The sequence below is a fragment of the Salvelinus namaycush genome, chromosome 18, assembly GCF_016432855.1.
Source record: "Salvelinus namaycush isolate Seneca chromosome 18, SaNama_1.0, whole genome shotgun sequence".
Taxonomy (NCBI): domain Eukaryota; kingdom Metazoa; phylum Chordata; class Actinopteri; order Salmoniformes; family Salmonidae; genus Salvelinus; species Salvelinus namaycush.
The window spans coordinates 338,148-356,143 of NC_052324.1; the positions used below are offsets into that span (position 1 = coordinate 338,148).

At 45.5% G+C, this 17,996-nt stretch overlaps 1 protein-coding gene across 1 annotated transcript; it reads right to left on the reverse strand.

Annotated features, from left to right (window-relative positions):
* Positions 1-203: 203 nt before the first annotated feature.
* LOC120063489 (transcriptional activator MN1-like) lies at positions 204-17,413 on the reverse strand. Its single transcript, XM_039013869.1, has 2 exons — positions 12,814-17,413; positions 204-455 (listed from the first exon to the last, which is right to left on the reverse strand). The coding sequence occupies exons 1-2, from the start codon at positions 16,400-16,402 to the stop codon at positions 244-246; spliced, it is 3,801 nt and encodes a 1,266-aa protein (XP_038869797.1). The 5' UTR covers positions 16,403-17,413; the 3' UTR covers positions 204-243.
* Between the last annotated feature and the right edge of the window lie 583 nt (positions 17,414-17,996).

Here is a 17,996-nt window from a genome sequence, read left to right on the forward strand (position 1 = left end):
CCTGAACAGGCGAGAGCCAATGCAGACGCCTCATCATCAATACCTTTACATCATCCTCATCAGCAATGCCTTTACGTCATCATCAATACTTTTACGTCATCCTCATCATCAATACCTTTATGTCATCCTCATCGTCTTCATTATCATCTGCCTCTGACTCTCTCCCCCCCCCCCCCCCCCCCCCCCCCTCTCTCTCTCTCTCTTCTGATCTTCCCTCCATCTCCTGGGCTGCCCTGATTGTGTTCAGGTCAGGGCAGCCACGAAGGTCCCAAAGCGGTTGGAGATGTCGGAGTGCAGGGAGCGCCAGGAGGAGACGGGCCCCCCTCGGCCCTTACTGTCCCCCAGCTCATCTGTGCAGTGGACGGACAGGCACTGCAGGTGGCTCCCCCCATTGCCCCCTCCGGGCCCCGGGGCCCCCACCCCTACTCCAGCCTTACTCTGAGACAGCTCTGACTCTGCACAGGAGAAACAAACACAGAGAGAGGAGAGGGTTAGTGAATGGGCCAGCACTGAGGAACATTAAGGATACATTCTTCCTCAACAACCAAAATAAACATCTTCAGTCAATATGTCAACACTAGAATTAATCATAAAATCCCTTATCTAAATTAGATCCTAATTCTCATCCCACTCAAAATCTGTGCAGTAAAATGACCTCAACAACCCCTCTCCTTCTCCCTCTCCCACCCCCATCCTGCAGGCTGGAAAACGACAATGCTCTAAACCCATCCCCCACCTTCTCCTTGCATATGAGGACCACACAAACACACACACACACACACACACACACACACACACACACACACACACACACACACACACACACACACACACACACACATACACATACACACACACATTCAGTCCCGGTCACCCGTGCAAATGGGGAGCACTCCTCCCTAACCTCTGGTCATGAGGTCAGAGGGCTGTGAGGAGGCTGACCTTTAACTCTGCATGACCTAATTTACTGGTATAATGACCCTGCTGCAGTATCGACCCCACGTCACCAAGGTGTCAAACGCATATTAAATGGAACCAAGCTTCCAGAAAATCCATATATAGGTTTATCGAAGGTTGTATAAAAACCAGCCGTGCAGTTCTAGAGGGACATGGGGAACGCTGCCGGTTGAGATGCATAACCCATCCTCCGAGTCAAATCGCTTGCGTCGTGTAAGAAAACATTTGCGAGAGGAAGATTGACGAGGACAGAAAGTGCTAGGCTAAATTATACGCAAAAGCACGGCGTCACACGTCATCTGCCATGATATAGACCCGCAGCATTCTGAGAGAGTAGGAGGGGCAGGAAGGAGAGAAGGGCGAGGAGTTAGAGGTAGAGATGACGGGAGAGAGAGGTTGTCAGGCTCTTACTATCGCTGGTTTCAGTAAGCCCTATTGGTGACTGCAGCATTGCATCATGCGTTTGGGGTCTGCCTCCAAGCATGCTCTGAGCATTCTAAAAAAAAGAGTGCGTGAACAAGGTGGATACCTGCTGTAAAAATCAATCAGGCTATTCCCATCTGTCCTTGGCACTCAAAACACTGTTCTGCTATGTTCCTCAGCCCCAGGTTGTTACTACTGCTTTGAGTGGGAGCGTAGCCGCAGAGACAGACAAGCTCTAAATAGCTCAGACATGCTGAGGTACAGGCGTCAGAGACGAGAGACTATGATACACAACTCTGCTCTAGGCACAGGGCCTGTACATCACACCATCACTACTCTGATCTGCCCACCTCACTACTCAACAAAGTGACAGAACAGAGAGAGAGAAGAAGAGAAAAAATACTCTGACCTCAAAACAGTCTCTGTGTCACACTTTCCTTTTTATCTCTTCTCTCTCTTCCCAAATGCTTTTTTGTTTTTCTCACTCTCTCTGTATAGATTTCTCCCTTCCTTTACTTCCCTGGAGCAACTATGACACGGTGTTAACAACACGCAGCCAGAGAAACAAGGCCAGGTCAGGACAGAGAGTGAAGGAGGCAGGGTGGACAGGCTAGGGCCGGGAAGGCAGGGAGGTAGTGAGGCAGCACTGCCCCCCAGCCTGTCTGGGCCGCGACCACTGGAATGGAAAAGCGGAGGGATTTGGTAAAAGGTCACGCAGCCAAGCTCCCGCCGCTCCCGCATCTCTCTCCCTCCTCCTCCGCACAAATCACCCAAGGACTCTGGAGACTAAGCGGAGCGACGGTGGGGGAGAGAGGAAGGCAGAGGGGGAGGGGGACGGGTGTGTGGGGTGGGGATTAGTGGTGATGGTGGCAAGGGCCCGCGTTTGCCAGAGGGCCCTGCCATACACCTCTGCATGGCTGACACCCACACTCAGTGAGCCTGGACCACAACCCCCTCTCCAAGTGCTTCCTCCTACCCCCCACTCCCATCCCCAGCACTGTGCCCTCTAGCACCCGCCGACAGCCCATGGTAGCTGGGCACAGCAGGGTCCACACCGGCCTGAATAGGCAGCCAAGCGTTCCCCTGGCTCTCTGCTGACACACAGCAATCTGACAACACAGCCACAAAACACACCGCCAACCACCGCCACTGCTGCCATATCCACACCAGCCCTCAGCTGCCGCTCCACACACATGCATGCACACACACACAGTCTGCATGGTCCCAAAACAGACAGACATGGCCCCCAGCCTCATACATGCAAGGACAAGGACTGTAAACACACAGTCAAAAGCATCCACTCCCACTGTCCCAGAGCCATGCTCAGACGTGAGCTCATGTGACCACGTTACTTTATTTATCAAAATAAAAACATTAGCATTACCAATGATATTGGTTCCCTAAAAGATACTTTCACATAAACAATAATTTACAATGTAGTGATTGCCACCAGTTTCCTAGTTTAAAAAAAATTATGTTTTTATAATCAAAACACTGTACCTCTCAAATTGTATTATTACAAGCAGAAAAACATTTTCTTAATAAAAAAATACAAAGCTCTCCATTTAAGGAGTAAGCCAGTCAATCGTAGTGTATCTGTGGATATTTCTAGGTAATACCCTGGGAGCCGAGAGAGATGGAATTTTGGTGGAAAATCTACACGCTACACTTAAATGTTAAGCATTATCCACGGCACCATATTTGTTCAAAAGTGGAAACGGCAGTGTGAAATTCTACATCACACAGGCCTAAATCCCAAATCACCGTGACATTTTACAAGCTGTGGAATCTTTTTTCAATAAAACCTTGTTAAGGCTGTTCAATGACTCGCATTATTTTGCCATGCAGCGTACTGTTCATATCCACAGTAATATCTCAGTGATAGGCTATTAATCTCAGAGAACGAGTGCTTAGCATCACACAGGGCGAATACCCAATAAAGAAGAAAACAATAATATCACAACCAACTAAGCTGAACCACAAATACAGTTAAATATCCCTAACCATATTACAAGTCGAAAAAGATAACCATGGCAATTCAAACGCTCCGTTTTTTAATCCACCTCTATTCCTCTCCTCTTTCTAAAAGTGTGTGATTTACAGTGTGACTCCTCCACGTAGGCTTATAGAGCCGTCACACAGACAAACAGACACAGCTCGTGACGATATACACAGATGAACAACGCTTTCCACTAGCGTGCTGTGAAGAGAACACACACAGCACAGCACACTGCTCTGTTTCGGTTTCTCTGTCTGGCTGACACCAATATGTCGGAAGCTGACGGCCTGAATCTAGTGCATGTCATGCCATCAGTTCTCTAAGTCTGTAAACAACACTGGGAAGGAATCCTTATTGAACAACAATAAATGTCATATTCTCACAATCTAACTATAATTGTCAACCTAAACATTTTATTAAACGATTAATGTAAACTGATGAAGCTAATGGTAATTATTATGTTGTAAATGCAGTTAAAAATGAAGTGTTATGATAGCTAAATGCACATTGTGTACCAAGTCCTTGTGCAGGTGTGTGCATTAGAAACAAAGTATATGCTAAATAAGACTATGTATATGTGTGTCTTGGTGTTCGCTAGTCTCTCTTTCGGAGCCAGAGAATTTCACAGAGCCGTCACATTGATTTCCGAGGTCCATTCTATCCCAAGCTATACTTCTATGACGACACTTCACCTTTAACCCTGTGCTCCCCGGGACTCGACCTTACCCTCACCGAACACAACCAGCCCAATCAGCCTTCGCCGCTCTCTGGTAAAAACACCTAGAGGCCTCTGCTCCTGTGACAGTGAGTGAATTCAGATCAGATTCCTTTAGCATAACAACCATAGAATTAGAAATTAGAATACACATTTAATGTAATAGGATCTCTATGATAAAAAACGAACACTAAGGACATTAGAGAAGATTCTAAGTTCGGGAGCACAATGCACACGTCACAATGCACACGTCACAATGCACACGTCACAATGCACAGATACAAAGTCTGTTTTTTCAGTGATGGTAAAGAACACAGAAAAATGATGTAACATTTCTGTTATCATAGAGCATACTTTAAAGGTTAGTCATTTAGGTCTTTAACACTTTTCCTGAAGGTTCATGGTACCTAAGAGCAGGACCTGTGATCCGGCGCCTCTCTACTGCACTAAGCAGACCGACCAGCAGAGCAATAAGGCTTCACATTAAATCCCAATCACCAAAATATATATATATACAAAATCATTAAGTTATCTGCTTTCAACTTGGTGAGGGGCTACAGGAATCCCTGTGTGAGGAATACGGGAACTACTGGAGGTATGACCCAGGTATCTGATGTTGGCCTGGGGGGTTGGTAGTTGGGGTGGGGGAGTATGGCATGGGAGGCCTTCTCTGACCCCCACTCAACCCCACTGCCACAGGTTGACCTTTCCCCTCAGAGAAGGGTGGATATGGAGGGGGCACATTTTTCAAGCGAGGGCACAGGGGTTATTTTGGTTTGAATTTCCTCTCTGTTCCCTGGCCTGCAACAAGAAGGAAAAAAACTTGCCCAGGCAGGCAGGCCTTGGCCCGGTCGCTCCTCCTCACCCCTTCTCTAGTAAACTCTCTCCCTTCAGCCATCCCCTCGTACACACACACCTCCCCCTCAGGTTGCAAGACGCGCTTAGGAAACTAGACACAAAAGGGAACACGGGAAGTGATTTAGTACCTCCTGCATAAATCAAAACCATGTCCAGGACCTGTCATCCATATCATCCAAGTAGGTGACATATTGATCTACGTCTCGCTCTCTATTTTGTTTCAGCCCGTCACTACACACTCTGTTTATGTATTTTTGGCCCATTTGGAAACCCCAACCACTCATGAAAACAGTGGAAATGTAGGGATTAGGAGCATCTGCTAGGGAGACGCTAGGAGAGGAGGGGGATCGGAATGGGTTTAGGGGGCTGACTTGCTCAGCCACAACCCTTAACATACAATCACTATTTCAGCTAGTCCTCAGTATGGGAAGCTAGGTGGTCAATTCAAGGAATCTTACACTTTCATGTTATTGTGATAGAAATTGTTTAACACTTGAAATCAAATGACTGAATATAATTGACTGAAATAATAATTATCCTGTTATTAATTAATAAATTGACCCTTGATTGAAGAAAATAAAGATTTACTTGGAAATGTACATGTAATGTCTTAAAAATAATTAGCACTGGTTGCACAATTATAATTTTTTATGTCAAATATAATCAATCCTTTTCCATTTCCAAGATACCAACACAAAGTTGAAAAAACACAATGTTAAAACTGTAAATAAAATATAACTATAATTATTGAGTTGAAGGTGATATTGCTGTGTAGTATAATGACAGTATTAAGCTTTAGTGATGACAGTTCCACTGTTGAAAAGACTCAAATGTGCTGTTTCAAAAATCCAAACCATTGTTTCTAACATCCGAGTATCTAAACTGCCCTGAAATAAATAAATAAGGAAAGTCCAGAGGATGGAACTGTGGAGAAAATGTAAGACTTATTTTCTTTCTTTCTCTCTGTACAGCGAGGCAAACGACAGCCATTACCGTCTTGCTCGACCTCGCAAGTCGAAACCTAAGATGTTCCCAGAAAAAAAGAGAAACTTCTTTCCATCTCTCTCGCTTTCGCTAGTACTCGATCAGTCTCTCCTCTTCTCTCCCAAGAGAAACAGCTCTGGTGTCATAACTCATTTGTCAATTTTTCAATACGAATTAAAGAAATCTGACGACTACCTGTATGCCAAATAACATAACTGCTGCTGGCGGAATGACAACACACACACACACACACACACACACACACACACACACACACACACACACACACACACACACACACACACACACACACACACACACACACACACACACACACAGCCTAGTAGCTTTAGCATGGTACACCTCTGCTGAACAGAGGGAGTGTTAAGGATTATAGTCTATTTAATTGATAAAGACAACTTGCATTTCTCACAAACTATGTTAAAATCATCTCTACAGGGATTGTTGGTAGCTACATATAAAAATATATATCATTTTCTACAGGAATAGTAGATGCCTTGTTTTTTCCAGTCCCTCTGGGCACTGGCTTATTAAGACCCTGGACATTAGGAAACGTGTCACATACATCCAGCCAACCGGAGCCTCCGGTGCCCACCCCCCCACCCTGCATCTCCCAGACAAACTCAGCCTTCCATTCCAAGGGGAATATTCACACCCACCCACACAGACAAGTTTGATTTTATTTCAGCACTCTTCCCCAGGGAAAACAAAACACTGCTATTTTGAAGAGTCAGAAATCCAGCTAGCAAAAGGCATGGAACCTTTGTTCATCCTTTCCTCTCTACATCAGTCACAAAGACGATTTTTAACACGCCTCCTTTGACTGTCACTGGTGGTAAATGTACTGCAAAGGCCTCAGCATTCAGTGGATACACACATACACAGTAACATCTAGAAGAAACAAAATATTCAAACTAGATTTTACACAATCAAAACTACAAGCAGAAACCATGTAATGTCCTGTTATGAGCTGCAATATCTATAAGACAGGAGACTACACACTTCTCCACAGCTTAACTCTGCTACTGCTGCACTCAGCTGGGCCGGTGTTATACGTGCTAGCAGTTCACCAGTAGTACTGATAATTACAAATGTATTGGGGTCTACTGTGGATGTACTACATACTAGCAAGGGTTGTACTTCAAGTAGGCCAAACTGACGTAAAGCAGGCCAAACTGACGTAAAGCTAAAATAAGTTGTGATGAACCCTGACATAACTTGTCAGTTAATTTTATCATACTGTGATGAATTCTCAGAGCTGGAACTGAGAGAGGTGTGACTACCAGCAACTATTTCCATTTCACTACAAGTCAGAGAGTCTATTCCAGCATACAAGACACCTGAGCAAAGGTCTGAAACCACAAGCCTGTGACCAAGTCTGCATAAATCAAACATGATGTCTACAGCTGATAAACCCACACTATCGAGTTTCCATGTCTTCATCACACACACATACACCTCTGGTCCCTCCAGCTGCTAGAGCCATTTGCATGCGTCTCATATTTGTCTTAGCCCCGGAAACTGTCGATGGGGGGTAAGGAAGAACAAACACACTTACATGGTGAAAGCAGTCCTAATGCCCACTGATTCATGCTGATAGTGTAGGAATTGTGTGATATTCCTTCAACCCTAGGGATCAATTCACAAAGGGAGACAGAAATTACTTTGTGAAGAGACATAAGAAAATAAATGCATAAAAATGTGGAAAGGTCCAACTTCAAATTTCTGAAAGTATGCACTTTTGCGCCATTTGCGGCTATAGATATAATATGTTCCTCACAAAAGACAGAGACACACACCTCACTTGCCTTCTGTATCCTCACAAGCCTCTCTGTATCTGTCAATAACCAAGTTAACTCACAGAAGGTGCCAGAGGATGAATTGGCACTTTTGAGAACAATATTACCAGGGCTAATTGCTATGATTATGATAATGATTATTATTACTGCAGTATGGGAGAGTGCAGAGAACACTATGCTGCCTGGGTGTGTGTTGTTAAGCAAGTCAATACGCAACGCCTTGCAAGGAGGGATCTGGAACATGGACCGCCCCAAGCTGTTTTCTCTTCATTCAACCAAATGTCAATCACATCTATTTTCTGCTTTAAGAAAGGAAAAAAGGGAAATAAAAATTACTCATGTGATTTATGAGTTGTCGCTGGAATGAAATGTCAATACGATAAGTATGATTTTAATAAACTAAGAGAGGTGGGGAGGTGGGGTGGTCTTATAGGAATATTCTCCTTTCTTTCTAGGTCTCTTTAGGTGGCATGTCAATATGCCTGTTGCAATGGATTAAATTGCCTCCTAATCAGGGTGTCTAAGCATGAAAAGTCCCCTCTCTACCCACTGCTGCTCTCCTACACATGCCAACAGCAAGCCAGCGCATGCTCTAACTAATATTCACTCCACCACCACTAGAACAGTCACTCTGTTGCATGAGACACCATATTAATCCAGAGGACAGATCCTAGCACAGTATGTACAAAGTGATAACACACACCGTAAATAACTTTCACTGTGTGGTCAAAACGGAAGCAAAAACTCTAAAAAATAAAACCAACTGAATCATTTCCTAGGGCGACAAGTTGCTTGTTATCAAGAGTGTGCACGTCTTTCAAAACAAACCGTCAGGTCCTGGCTATAATATAAGGAGCAGAGAAGGAGAGACGAAGAGGGTACAAGAAGTCGAGATAGAGAAAAGGAAATGAAAAAGGAGGGGGAAATGCATTCTCATAATTTTGCTGAAAACGCAAACATGGTCCTTCATTCACATATACACCCACTGGCATATGGAGGCCATACAGTATATGGGCCTCATGCCTACAATAGACATTACTATGTCTTAGTGAATAGCTTTGGCTGAATGGTAGCTTATCACACAGACAGAATAAGCAACGGACTGGTCCAATGGGGGAAGTTACTGACAGACATATCAGTCTCTAAACAACCACAGTGGGAACTCATACAGGGAGAGCTAAGACACACAGGGTAAACAGACATCAACACAGAAAATACAACACACTCCCAAACAGGCAAGCTGGACTTTCTCATTATCTATGCTCAATCTCATATTTTTCTTTAACAGTATTGTTTAATGCAACAATATTATCAAATTCCATATACCTATGAGGCACTTCTGGCACCACGTTCTGGCCTGAAAACATCACCCACTATCTCCATTAACAATATATATGAGAATACAGTCTGTTCTGTGATCCCAACTCCTGCACTGGCTGAGACCTCACCTATAGTCACAGAGCCCCAAACACCACAGGTCCTTTCCTCCCCATGCCACTACCACCCATATCCCTGCTATAGACACAGGGAGGCCTATTGCCAAATGTCACTGCAACCATCCCCCTCCCCAAATAAACAGAGGCCCATAACCCACCTGTCTCAATTGGGCAGTTAAAGTCAACTTCCCGTAAAAACACTGAATGCAGTCTATAAAGCGCCCAAGTAACACAATCACTCAGGACTCCCACTATTAAAGCTGTTCCCAGGATGTCAGAACCTATGCACCCCCCCTATGCAGCTTCAGGACACTGTGATGGGGGATAGGTCAGGGGCATGAAGACAGATACCAAGAGAGCGGGTTGCCACAATATTAAACTAAATTGGTTTTAGTGGTGCACAACACCTACACGGGTGTCATATGATCAACTCCAAGGGTGACATGGAGGAATTAGCAAAATGCAGAAAGAAACGTAACTTCAATACAAAAAAACATATGATCAGACCATGTGTGTGTTTAGCAAAATGTGCTGTGTATTCAAGCGAAATGTGTGATCTTAAAACGTTTTTATTGGTTAGCCACATCATGCAGGAATATAGAAAGGAACCATGATGAAATTGTGTGAAAAAAAGTGTTATTTTTAAAATTGTAGACCAGCTATCATTAGCATTATAACATTATTATTATTATTACTACTACTATTATATAGGATAACTATAAGTTATCTTGTGAACTGTACTGAGAACCTTAATAACTAACAAGACAATTCGAAAGAAAAACAATTCTTTGTTAAACTGTCACTGTAACTCTTAGGCTCAGGCAATGACTATTAGTGTTCACCTGTTAACCAGCTGGTGGACTTGCAACAATACATCAATAACAAACATAAATAGATTCGACAACTTAAAAAATACTGACATATTCCTACATTCATCAATATTTTTCTTTCACTTCTACGGAGCTCAAGTTCAAATTTCTATGACAGGGTCGTCAAACTCATTCCACAAAGGGTCGAGTGTCTGCGTTTTTTTTTTTTTTCCTTTCAATTAAGACCTAGACAACCAGGTGAGGGGAATTCCTTACGATTTAGTGACCTTAATTTGTCAATCATGTACAAGGGTGGAGCGAAAACCCGCAAACACTCGGCCCTACACGGAATAAGTTTGACACGTGTGTTCTATGAAATCTTCCAAAATAACTTTCAGAATCCTGGTCTTTAGCATTTTCAAAGAGAATATAACTGTTCATCGATTGTGCCTATAGGGGTAATATTTACTAGCCTACTGAATATGTGCAACTAAAACCATAAGGCCCTATTTATCTTTATCTAAAACGTAGCGTTTCGTTGAATGCATAGGATTTTGCGCGTCTCTTGAAAAACATCCAATTCAATCACAAAATCCAGTAACACACCTCAACCCTTTTTCATCTTTGCCGTCTGCAGCACTCAAATGAGAAACTGTCAAGATCCGTGATTTGTGCTAACTAGCTATCGATCGAGTCGAGCAGCATGGGTTTTGTGCTTGCAAGGAGCTGAATTGAGGAAGGAAAAAATGTGCGGAGATAGGAGAGACGGGAGAGAAATACTTTAACAAAATCGAAGTGGCTGTTGCTGTGCATTTTCTGAAGAATAAGTGCGCCTTGCTAAGACATGTGGATCTTGAAAAAATTAACTATGGACAAGGCGAGAATGTGTCTTCCTGGTCTGGTTGACTGCTCTGCCTCCTAAACAATGCGCTATGACTCCAGATTCCGTGCCCTGCGCCCCCCTCTCCTCTCAGCTCCCGCAGTTAGCCAGAACAAAGGGATAGTGAATACGCGCTGGGGGCTACCTATTCACAAGAGAAAAGGAGTTTTGGTGTCTCGTCTCTGGCGGTAGCGATTTAATAACGTCTCACTGCGACCTACCGCCTTTTGCAGCACTGACTGACTACCATTTCATTATTGCTATAGATTTTCAAATGTCTATAGAAAAAAAGAGTGGCCTCAGAAAAAAATATCGAGAGACAAAAGAGATTACAATTCCACAGAAAAATATTGCGACATAAAATACGACATAAATCAGCAATATTGAATTCATAATTTAAATATTTATTTGAAGTAGGTTTTGATTGATGGAGGAGCAGTCAATAAAAAGTAACTTCAGCACTGGATTAAACTGAAGAGAAAAAAAACGTGCTTTTTTTATTATCCAAGTCCCTGTTGTAGCTATAGCACAGTCCTAATATAAACAATAATAAGAAATAATAATAGGTCTTAATAATAATAATAATTATTATTATTATTTTAAATGCATGTTATTTCATTTCCTGTTAATGAAATAAAACAAACCAGATGCCTTATGTATGACCGGTAATCCAAAAACAGGAGAACATTATTTGTGTTGTTAATGTCAAACCTTGATTGACAGGATTTCAAACCGCTTACGGTCTAATCACACTATACCAATTTCAACAAGCACTTACAATTAAAGGCTACAACAGTTTCGTGGCATAGGCTACTAGAATACTAGAATTTACATTTGTTAGTGAAAAAATAAGCATTTGTATCTCATGACCAACCCATTTTTTTCCTGAACCATGTTGGCGAAAAAGTGGTTGGCAATAGTCTACAATAAAACCAAAAGTTTTAAACAAATTAGAAAAAGTGAATGACGCATCCATTATTATTATATTATTATTTTCTATTAGTATCATATTATCATGTTCAATGAAAATCTGTTCTTCGAGGACACATCACATTTAGGAGAAAAAAAAAGTTCGAAATAAAAAGCTTAAGATAGGCTACTCTTGTTTATAGTAATATCACTCTTCTTCATATATCCTGACAATGCTGCCCTTTCCAATAGTAGGCTAATCTAAAATCAATCCACTTTCTCCAATCCCGTTTATTATCCCATAGTAATAACAAAAACAAACAGATATGTATGGAGGGGAAACCCCGCTGTGAAAACGCATCTCAGAAACCTATTCATCTTCTCAGTGTAGTTGTTCACCCTGAAAACCCAGATAAAGAACCACAGGAAATGTTTACTTTTCTCGCGCTGTTCCTTTGAAGTCCCTCAACAATAGAATAATCCATAACACGCACCAAATGATAATTTAATGTTTATTTAGAACCACAATAAATCCGTTTTAAAATGTTTTCCTGATTAGTGCTATTTAATTTCGAATAGTTAATTAGCCTGTGGTCCAATAGCCTATCCCCTGTGTAGACCTATAGGCACACAGAAAAACATAATAAATTATTTATGTATTTTTCTAGCCTACATATAAAACTCAATATACCTGATCTACCTGTTTCCACAGAACAGCTATGTTTCAAATAACTGCAGACATAGGCTACACGCACAAAGGAAGTCCTGACTTATTTTAGTCTAGCATTCATATCATTTTCTGCTCATCGGGGATGCAAAACAACATTGGGCTTATGTGCTGATATGTTGAGTGACAGCCTTAGAAGGATGTGTGTGTGTGTGTGTGTGTGTGTGTGTGTGCGTGCGTGCGTGCGTGCGTGCGTGCGTGCGTGCGTGCGTGTGTGTGTAAATACAGCAAATAGACAGTACTAATCAGATAGTAAAACAATGTCGGAAATATAACCATAGAGCATATTCAATTACCTTCTTTGCTGTTATTCTGGCTCTTGTTTTTTTCCCAGGGTGCCATGGCCTTGTCGTCTTCTGGCCCATCCATCAGGGCCTTGTCACTGGGCACGTACCAGGTGGCGTGCTGCTCTGCCATCAGAGTGTCAAGGTCAATAGTGCCCATTGAGCCCTTCCCAGCATCCGGGCTGCAGCTCGCCAGCTCATTGTCTCCGTTCTGTGAGAGACAGTCACCACTCTTCTTGCCATTCTTCATGCCCAGGGGCTGGTCCTCTGAGATGCTGAACTGCTGGCGCTGCAGCTGGATCTGGGCCTGCAGTATCTCCAGAGGGTGGATGTCATCCTGGCCAGAGGTGCTGGATGGAGTGCGTACCTGCTCCATCCCAGGTGTGCCCGGGTGACCGACTCCATTGCCACCTGTCCCCACACCAGCACTCAGTCCATAGCTGTCGGGTGTCGAGGTAGTGTGATTGGTGATGTCCTGCATGCCTAGGGGCTTCTGCCCATTCATCAGGCCCTGTTCCCCCCTTTGCAGCTTGGGTGAGCCGGTGATGTGCGGGCTGCGGTTGGGCTTGGAGGCAGGAGCACCTCCTGCATCTGAGCTAGAGGACACCTCATCCTCGTTGCCGTAGTGGGCGCTGACATCATCAGGAAAATCTATGCGCGGTGAGTTACTGTTAGACTTGGTGACACTCTGAATGCCACTGTCCAGAGAAGACATCAGGTCTGCCTGGTCCCCCAGCATAAGGTCACCTCCCTTTCCCCAGGAGGGGGATGGGAGGGGTTTCTCATGGGGCGTACCCCCACCCCTCTCCCCAACGCCAGCTGAAGGGGGTTGCTGGCCTGGACTTACAACAGGGTTTCCGCTGTCAGAGGAAAAAAAGATCCCAGGGCTCACATGCCCGCTGTCCCTTTTTCTCCTCCCTCTCCCTCTCCCATTCCCTGTTGCTGCTTTCCCCTCACTGCATGGGGTAGCGTCCATGTTGTAATTTGGGGAGAGGGCACTGGCTTCCCCCTGCAGCGTCTGGTTTTGACCTGCAGGCTTAATGTTGCTATTCCCGTTGCCAGGCATCTGGCTGTTCTGGGAAGTGCCACTCTGAAAATACTCAGGACCAGCACTGCCGGTCCCGTTAACTGTGCTGCTATTAATGTCCTGCTCCGTCTGACTCAGTTTTCGCTTGCCCTCATTTTGGTTCTTCTTGTTGAATGTTACGTTTAGGTTGGGGGCCCCTAGGCTAGCTATCATGTTCTGGCAGGCCGTGGAAAGGGCCGCCAGGCAGCTCTGTCCAAAAACATTGTCTTTAGTGCTGGTTTTGCTAAAGTTCCCCAGAGAGAGTGCCCCAAGTTTACTGACAGAGGATCGCTGGCCTGGGGGGAACTCAGACTGTGGAGGGTAGCTCCCTGGTGAGGTGTTCACCCCCTGGGGATTGCTATGTGGTGCCCCCTGACGGTTAACCCCTCCATAAGGAAACGTTGATTGAGATCCCATGGGAGGCCCGGCAGGGAAGTCAGTCGGCCGCCTCTCTGATGGTGCGTTGGGGTGTCCTACCCCGGCTCCGGGGGACTGCATCTGGGAGAGATTGCCCATGTTGTTGCCAAACGGGGGGTGCATACCAGGAGAGTGGAGAGCCTGTACGTGTCCATCTCCAGGTATCCTCATTGGCTCCTGCATGCCCATCCCATTCATGCCCGGCCTGAACATCATACCGACTCCGTTCTGCTGCAGCCCCATGTCGTGGGCTACAGCCTCCCCACCCGTTACCCCCATACGCCGCGACATGATCTCTCCTGGTGGGTGAGAACCGGGGAACCAGTTCTCCTGAGTTATATGAGGGCTCTGACCCTCAAAGTTGGGCATCCTGCTCCCATTCTCCCTGTCAAAGTTGGGCTGAGGCATGCTCCCCACTGGGCCTCCATGAACCATGGGGCCTGGAGGTACGTCGCCATGGTGACCCAGCTGCTGCAGGCTGGGCTGCCTCATCCTCTGCTGCTGGTTCCGAGAGGCCATCTGCTTGATCATCATGGCCGCATTCTGCCGCTGCTGCAGAGACTGCTGCTCAGGCCCAGCGTGCTGGAGTGGACCCGGGGGGAAACCGTCTGTTACAGGTGGGGTGAACTCACCTGGAAGGCCAGGGTAGGCCGAGGGAGAGAGGTGGTTCTCCATTCCCTGCACATTGTGCATGCCACTACCCCACGTGCCACAATTTTCCCCTCCGTGTGCGTTAGGGAACTCAAATCTTGGCCTTTTAGCCATGTTCATATAAGGAGAGTCAAAATGTTGCAGCCTCTGATTCGGAGGCTGTTGGGCGGGAGGAGGGGGAGCCGGCTGTTGCATATTAAACATGGGGTCCCCATAGGGGTGCAGGCCCCTATTTTCCAGTCTGTGAATAGGATATTCAAACTGGTTGTGTTGGACAGGCATCATGACGCCACCGTCCAGCATGTTGGGGTTAATGGAGCCCGGCTCAGACTGGGGAGGCCGGGGGAGGCCAGGGGGGCATGAGTTCTGTCGCGCTATCAAACCAGCCTGCTGCTGCATGAGAGGGTGTCTAGCACTGACCCCCAGCTCCATCCCCACGGGAATCTTACGGCCATTCCCAAAGCGCTCAAAAAATACTCCGTGCTGTGGGGGAGGCTGAGGCTGCTGGGGCTGTGGGGGTGGCTGCTGGTGCCCTTTGGAGATGCCCTGCATACCCGGTGTCCGAGCCATGGCAGGGTTTCCAGGGAAACTGCCACCGGTCACCGGCCTTCCTGTCCCAAAGTGGGGAAGCTGAGACTCTGATTCTGAGGGGGAAAATACAGGTACTTCAAAATGTCCAGTTGGGGGTTCGCTGGGGAAATTATACTCTAATCCCTCCACAGCACCCTGATTGGGCATCCGTCGAGGCTCCAGACCATGGGTATCTGAGGAGGAAGAGGAGGGCAGACCATGGAAGGATGCTGCCCGGTTAGGTGACTGGTCCAGGGGTAGACAGGGGGCAGGGACAGCGTGGTTGCCATTAGGGGGGCCGTTGTGCTGGAACTCAGACATGTTACCAGATCTCTGCTGCTGCTGCTGCTGCTGCTGCTGCTGCTGGGAGAAGCCGTCCCCTGCTTGGCCCTCAGCGATGGGGTCAAACCCCTCTCCAAAGCCCTGCTGAGGCCCCATGCCACTGTTGTTGTAGCCCATCAATCTGCCACCATGCAGACAGGATGATGCTGGGTCTGGGCCTCCAAAGTTCCCATTGAAATGAGGGTGGTGTTGGTGAGGGTGAGACTGGTGGCCGTGGGGATGGCCTTGATGAGGTTGCTGGTTGTTGAAAAATCCATGCATGGGTCCTTGCTGCTGCTGTTGCTGCTGGAGTCCGCTGCCTGCATGCATGTCCGAGTGGCCCCGCGGGTGAAAGCCACCGTACTGCTCCCCATTCATGTTCATATTGAGCCCGAGCATCGGAGGCTCGTTCAAAGGGCCCATGCCCGGCTCCGCGGCTCCCGGCGGGCCTCCGGTATGAAAGCCGGGGCTTTTGTAATGGGAGCTCATGTTCAGTCTTGGCTGGTTTATGTTTCTCTCTGACTGGCTAGGGTTTATGCTATTAATCTGAGAACCAAACTGCTCCAGCCCAAACATACTTCCCGATATCAATCCTGCATGACAGCCAGCTCGCCTGGCATAGGCAGTCTAGCTTTAGTCTGTTTTTCTGTGAATCTCCACACAAAAAAGAGGACAAAAACGAAAATAGAAGAGAATGCCTCAATAGATATTTTGATATCTTAAAAGTTCTGATTTAAAACGTAGCCAATGGATCTTAAATAACTCACCCAATAAGTTTTCATAGTTTTTTCCAATATCCAACTTGTCCCTAAAGTGTTGTGGCGAAAATAAACCGGAGAGGACAACGAAGCAAGCAAATACAGTCTGTCCCTTGCTCGTTTCCGTCTATTTCTATAGGCGTCTGGTTTATTCCTTTAATTTACAAATGATACAAAATATTTTTCGCTTGCAATGTGACTTTGATATAATATCATATTCCAAAGTTTTCTAAGCAAATTTCTTCTTTACAAACTTGACAAAAAACCCTTCTTTGATTTATGATGACAGAGATCACAAGGCTTATGAAAACTGAAATAAACACACAACTATCTTCTTCGTCCACTTCATTATTCCAGTTCGTTGTCAAATGTCCCAGGACGCACAGTTTGGAGTGTCCTTTCAAGATCCCATTCTATAGAAATCCACCGGCAACCTGCACAATTCTAATTGGTCGTTGTTTTGCAATCAAAAGAAAACATTTCCCACAGTTCTGTGTGAAATGTCTTATTACTGAACTATAAGCAATTCTACAAGTCCGGAGGGAAAATCCAGCCCAGTCATGATGGCTATCTGGAGAGCCGCTTTTGCACCACCGTGTCCCGGAGCCTCCAGCACTCACTACCCGCACTCCACCATCACAGAGCGGCTTGACAGCATAGTCCAACCGGTCCTGGTCATGTGCCCTCCAAGCGCGCAGAAGGCGCGGAACCTCTATCGGCTGTTTCCCTCACTCTCTCACTCTGTAGGCTATAACGCACTCCTTTTGCTCCCGATTCTGATGTGGTCTATTCCAGCTTGGAGCGATTCAGAGATAGATCACACTCTTGTCTGGCGCTTGGCGCTGTGTGAGATCAACGCATTCAGGGAACCAGCAACAAGTTTTGCATTTCTGCAACCAATTCCATCCATGAGGTCCTCGCCAATCGGAGGCTGCGGAGCGCCAATGCCGAGGGAGGGACCATCTTTTAAGGTGGTCCAAGATGTGGATGAGAAACACAGAACGAGAGAGTAACGTCGTGTATCTTAAAAGAGCGCCGTTCTCAAATAAAGTGTATTCTAGCCCATGTCAGGTGTGTTACTTGCTCCATTGTATTTTAAATGTATGATCTATATAGCCTATGCAATTTAAACTTTCATTTTTTGTTTGAGATCAATCTCATTGTGTGTTTTTAGATCACATACACTTGTGAATGAATAAACGCCTATATGCTAGTATAAATGAAGCCTGTGTTATTTCCTTAATTGTTGATAGAAATGGAGATGTAGGAAATTAATTTAGACTCAGTCAAAGGGAAATGGTCTCACAATAGCTTTTCTTAAACAAATGCCGGAGCACAATCACTGGCCCGGAGTTTGTATTGTCAACGCAAAACAGATTAACATTTCCATTCAGATTAACTGGACTATTACC

Coding starts and splice junctions, on each gene's coding strand:
- LOC120063489 (XM_039013869.1), bottom strand. CDS start 16,402: ATGTTTGGGCTGGAGCAGTTTGGTTCTCAGATTAATAGCATAAACCCT. Junction 456..12,813: donor CCAGAATAACAGCAAAGAAG/GTAATTGAATAT, acceptor TCTCCTGTGCAG/AGTCAGAGCTGTCTCAGAGT.